Source organism: Hemibagrus wyckioides, linkage group LG20 (assembly GCF_019097595.1).
Source record: "Hemibagrus wyckioides isolate EC202008001 linkage group LG20, SWU_Hwy_1.0, whole genome shotgun sequence".
In the NCBI taxonomy this organism is placed as follows: Eukaryota; Metazoa; Chordata; class Actinopteri; order Siluriformes; family Bagridae; genus Hemibagrus; species Hemibagrus wyckioides.
In genome coordinates this window covers 11,332,934-11,338,933 of record NC_080729.1, presented here as the reverse complement: position 1 = coordinate 11,338,933, position 6,000 = coordinate 11,332,934, and the positions used below count along the sequence as shown (strand labels likewise).

Sequence of the window (6,000 nt, the reverse complement as noted above, 5' to 3'; positions counted from 1 at the left end):
TCTGTAGGAGGCATACTCAGTGGCAAGGCAGTTTAACCTGATCCCTCCCGTGTGTGAACAGGCCGAGTATCACTTCTTCCAGAGAGACAAAGTGGAAGTGCAGCTGCCTGAGCTGTATCATAAAATAGGTATGGCTGCATTAAGCATACTTTTAAAAAATTGATAAAATATCAAACTAGAACCCCTTAATGTGCATTACATGTTATATAGGGTTATACACCAATCGGGCATAACATTATGAACACCTGCCTAATATTGTCTTGGTCCCCCTTTTGCTGCCAAAACAGCCCTGACCTCATGCACTGTGTATTCTGACACCTTTCTATCAGAACCAGCATTAACTTCTTCAGAAATCTGAGCAACAGTAGCTCGTCTGTTGGGTGGGATCACACGGGCCATCCTCTGCTCCGCACGTGCATCAGTGAGCCTTGACCGCCCATGACCCTGTCGCCGGTTCACCGCTGTTCCTTCCTTGGACCATTTTTGATAGATACTGACCACTGCAGACCGGGAACACCCCACAAGAGCTGCAGTTTTGGAGATGCTCTGATCCAGTCGTCTAGCCATCACAATTTGGCCCTTGTCAAACTCGCTCAAATCCTTATGCTTGCCCATTTATTGTTGCCCAATATATCCCACCCACTAACAGGTGCCATGATAAGGAGATAATCAGTGTTATTCACTTCACCTGTCAGTGCCTGATTGTGGTATATGTGACAATGATACTTTATTTGTCTTTATCATGATGCACTGTAGGTGTGGGTGTGGTGTCCTGGTCTCCTCTGGCCTGTGGAATCATCACAGGAAAGTATGAAAATGGTGTACCAGAATCCTCTAGGGCAGCAATGAAGGTGGGATTACCTGACAGGGTGATATAATTGCTGGAGGGTATTCCATAAAGCAAGCTATCTCGACAAATCAGGGCTATATTAAGCCCAGCTTTATTTCTACCAATTTCAGTTCCCCAAATGAATCTAATTGTAAGCCCTACTGAGTTAGGACAGTATAGTCAAGCACAGTATAAAAAGGGAACATGTGGTTGTTCAGATGGAGGAAAAAAATATACTGTTTAATTCATATAGATATTTTTATTTGTTTTAATTATATAGACTTTTGAATTGTATAGACAGAATCAGATTAATTTGATTGTACATGGCCTTGTGGTGTGGTCAGCAGGTTATAATTAAATAGTAATATTTAATTACAATTTTTTAACCCATTTTTTTGTATTTCTGGTTTTGTATTAATTATATGTTTGCATGCATTGATTTTGTCCAGAGGTGGACAGTAAAGAAGTACATTTACTTGAGTACTGTACTTAAGTACACTTTTTGAGTATCTGTACTTTACTTGAGTATTATTTTTTCTGGATACTTTTTACTTTAACTTCACTACATTTGAAAGTCAAATACTCTACTTTTTACTCCACTACATTTCTGTCAAGGTCACTGAGTAGAAAGTAGTTACATTAATCATAGGATGATTTTTTTCACTCTTGTAGCGTCACGTGTTGTAAAGTTCAGTGGTTTTCCATAATTTTTTTAACTCAATTGCTCAACTGATCAATTTCTGACAAAATGGACGAAGATATGCTTTGTATATTATACACCACCAACGCATTGGTAATGATGTTAGTTAACACACAAAAACGTATGCTGTGTCCAAATTCTCATACTATGTGTCCTAAATAGTATTCAAAAATAGAATTAGTATGCCCCAAATCGCAGTATACTGAAAAGAGTATTCCAAAAATTCCTGGATGGTCTACTACTTCCGGTAGAAATTCAAAGTGCAGAACAATGCACACTCTAAAGGGTAATATTGCCCACAACGCATTGCACACAGGAGGGAGGAGCCTGGACAATGGTGTAAATGCATATTAAAACGGTGTAAATGAATTGTGGAAATATATATAACTCTTTGTTAAAGCAGTGTTGCTGTTGGGTGGTTGTACAGCTACAGTTGTGTAGCTGGGTTTTAAAGCAGGTTAGATTTTTTTTTCTGACCAGTCTTCATTTACAGACCATTTCATTGAAATGTTCATGAGTGGATACACATAGATGCGTACAGGTACATCTCAAAATTTAGAATATCATGAAAACGGTCAATATTTTTTGTCACTCAGTTCAGAAAGTGAAACCCATATATTATTTAGATTCATTACACATAGAGTGAAATATTTCAAGCCTTTATTTCTTGAAATTGTGATGATTATGGCTTACAGATAAGGAAAACCCAAAATTCTGTGTCTCAGAGAATTAGAATATTGTGAAAAGTTAAATATTGGACAGTCGTGGTGTCACACCCTAATCAGCTAGTTACCTCAAAACACCTGCAAAGGTTTCCTGAGCTTTTAAATGGTCTCTCAGTCTGGGTCAGTAGGCTACACATTCATGGGGAAGACTGCTGACTTGACAGTTGTCCAGAAGACAGTCACTGACACACTCCACAAGGAGGGTAAGCCACAAAAGGTAATTGCTAAAGAAGATGGTTGTTCACAGAGTGCTGTATCCAAGCATATTCATAGAAAGTTGAGTGGAAGGAAAAAGTGTGGTAGGAGAAGGTGCACCAGCAAAAGGGATAACCGCAGCCTTGAGAGGATTGTCAGGCAAAATCCATTCAAGAATTTGGGGGAGCTTCAGACGAATCCTAGACATGGCCTACAAATGTCGCCTTCCTCATGTCAAGCCACTCCTGAACCAGAGACAATGTCAGAAGCATCTTACCTGGGCTGTGGAGAAAAAGAACTGGACTGTTGCTCAGTGGTCCAAAGTCCTCTTTTCAAATGAAAGTAAGTTTTGCATTTCATTTGGAAATCAAGGTCCCAGAGTCTGGAGTAAGAGTGGAGAGGCACAGAATCCATGTTGCTTGAAGTCCAGTGTGAAGTGTCCACAGTCAGTGATTTGGGCTGCCATGTCATCTGCTGGTGTTGGTCCACTGTGTTTTCTGAAGACGACAGTCAACACAGCCATCTACCAGGAAATCTTAGAGCACTTCATGCTTCTTTCTGCTGACAAGCTTTATGGAGATGCTGATTTCATTTTCAAGCAGGACTTGGCACCTGCCCACACTGCTAAAGGTACCATAAGCTGGTTCAATGACCATGGTGTTACTGTGCTTGATTGGCCAGCAAACTTGCCTGACCTGAACCCCATAGAGAGTCTATGGGGTATTGTCAAGAGGAAGATGAGAGACACCAGACCCAACAATGCAGATGACCTGAAGGCTGCTATCAAACAACCTGGCCTTCCATTACACCTGAGCAGTGCCACAGGCTGATTGCCTCCATGCCACGCCGCATTGATGCAAAAGGAGGCCCAACCAAGTATTGAGTGCACAGAAACGAACATACTTTTTGAAGTCTGACATTTCTCTTTGAAATATCCTTTTTTATTGATTTTATGTAATATTCTAATTTTCTGAGACACAGAATTTTGGGTTTTCCTTATCTGTAAGCCATAATCATCACAATTTCAAGAAATAAGGTTGCTAGTAAGTATTGCATACAACAATGCAACAATAATAAAACAATGCGTTGACATTTACTTTTGATACTTAAGTACTTTTAAAAACAAGTACTTCTGTACTTTTACTTAAGTAAAAATCTGTCTTTACAACTTTTACTTGTAATGGAGTAATGTTTGACCAGTAGTATCTGTACTTTCACTCAAGTAAGGAAGTTGTGTACTTCGTCCACCTCTGATTTTGTCATATGTATTTTTGCCATGCTGCTTCTCGAGCTTTGTTAATTGCCAAAGTGTTCATTTAATTGAATTCTATAAGCTGTTGTTCAGCTGGGTCTCTCGTTCATTACTCTCTCATGGCTGTAATATCACTGTACTCGACGGCTAGGACTGCTTGTGCATTGTTTGCATGTGCAAGAGCTTCAATGGACAATTGCAACTTAAATTTGTGCAAACAAGCTGCATTGAACTCACAGAGACTGGGTTAACTTTTTACATTAGTTCATGTGAAGTGAACTCCAATTTTATTAGCTTGCTTCATGGAATTTCCAACATTGCCATCATTAATCTTGACTGATACTCAATCATTCCTTATTATAATTTATTGTATGGTAAATAATTCACTATGATAATAATAATAATAATAATAATAATAATAATAATGTTGGTCATTGTTTCATAGAAATTGAATATCTTTATTATACATACGGCATCTGTTGGTTAACCTGCTGTGCTGTTTTAATGTGTTCTTTGTATGGAACCAGTCATACCAGTGGCTGAAGGATAAGATAGTGAGTGAAGATGGAAGAAAACAACAGGCTAAGCTGAAGGAGCTGAGTCACATTGCAGAAAAGCTGAGCTGTACACTACCGCAACTTGCCGTGGGTGAGACAAATCCCACAGGCCCACGTTTACGGAGTTATTAAAATGTTTATGAGGGCAGTGCTAGCTCAGTGGTTAAGGTGTTGAACTACTGTTCATAAGCTTGTGAGTTCAAATCCTAGGACTAAAAAGCTGCCACTGCTGGGCCCTTGAGCAAGGCTCTTAACCCTCAGTTGTGTAACGTGAGATAAATGTAAGTGGTTCTAGATAAGAATGCTGTAAATGTATTTCACTGAATTATTATTATTACACTCCAAATGAAATTATGTCATTATGACATTCTACTTGAGGGCCAAGATTTTATGGCTCCACAGAAGCTTATTCCTCTTATTCATGTCCAATGTTATATCCCATCACTATATATATAATTAAATGATCTTTAAATTCATCACATTCTAGTACAGGACTGTTAAATGAAATAGCCTGATAGCTATCTTTTTTATATTTCAGTGGAACAGTACTAATCTTGGACCAGGATTTTTACATTCACATTATTCTTTTCAGATGTTAAAGGCTAAAACTGATCAAGCATCTGAATTATTACTCTGAATAAATCTACTTAATGCTCTTACTTTTGTAAATGTAAATAAATGGGGTCTCTTTACTGTAACTGAAGCCCTAGTCTAAGACGGGGGGGGTGGGGGACCTGTGAGTTTGTGAGTTATTCTGAAATGCTCTCGTCTCTCTTCCCCTTGTCTGCAGCTTGGTGCTTACGGAATGAGGGTGTGAGTTCAGTTCTGCTAGGGAGCTCTAACCCTGCACAACTCACAGAAAACCTAGGTGCAATACAGGTAAAAAATACTGGTTTATTATATCAACATCAAGACAAAATTTTACTTGGCATACACACACACATAGACAACACACACACACACACACGCACACACTTTGTTAGACTCAGAATAAGATAAGTTGAATGTTTAATGTTTAATAACAATAATAATAAAGCAGAGAGTCCAAAAATGTGTGAAAAATGATAATCCAGGAGCAGCAGGGGCAGGCAATCAACAGACTTGGCAGGCAAGATTCTAACAGTTAACAGCAAAAAATGTAGAGGCTTGGTATCGGCAGACTGCAACAGAAACCGAACAAGTACTTTGTCAAGAATACAAGACACACAAGGGTTTAAACCAGTGGCAGGCCGTGCATTTCACACCTAGGCCTTCACTGGCCTTCACCAAATCGATTTCTTCTCCTCTGTCAGCCATTGTGAGTTAAAATATATATATTTTATTTAGTTTGTGTGGTTAACTGCCTCTGACTACTCCAATTATCCAATCAAATTGCTGACGTAATCGTATGCCTGCTAGATGGCCCCAGTGACGCCAACTCGAAATCTGATTGGTTAAGGTAACAATTTCATTGCTACTTATTTTAAGCTATGGGCGCCTGCACTATTGATTCTGAAGGCCTTAGAGCCGGGCAACACATGATGTCAACCACTGGCTGAAATATGATTGGATAAATACTCTTAAATATAATAATCATAAATATAAACTACTGGAAGCAGCACAACCAAGCGAAAAGCTATGAAATGTAGAGAATAGACTACTGGGAATAATTTAATACACATTCATGGAAAAATATATTAAATATATTAACATGCAAGTCAGTGATTCAGATCACTGCTGTTTAGGCCAGAAGAGAAGGCCTT

The 6,000-nt window shown here is 38.8% G+C and overlaps 1 protein-coding gene across 1 annotated transcript in view; it reads left to right on the top strand.

Annotated features, from left to right (window-relative positions):
* kcnab1b (potassium voltage-gated channel subfamily A regulatory beta subunit 1b) overlaps nt 1-6,000 on the top strand; it is a 46,616-nt gene that overhangs the window by 39,305 nt on the left and 1,311 nt on the right. The window contains exons 10-13 of the mRNA XM_058417867.1: nt 8-128; nt 757-851; nt 4,229-4,349; nt 5,049-5,137. Of these exons, the coding sequence (XP_058273850.1) occupies nt 8-128; nt 757-851; nt 4,229-4,349; nt 5,049-5,137 (426 nt within the window). The remainder of the gene's footprint in view (nt 1-7; nt 129-756; nt 852-4,228; nt 4,350-5,048; nt 5,138-6,000) is intronic.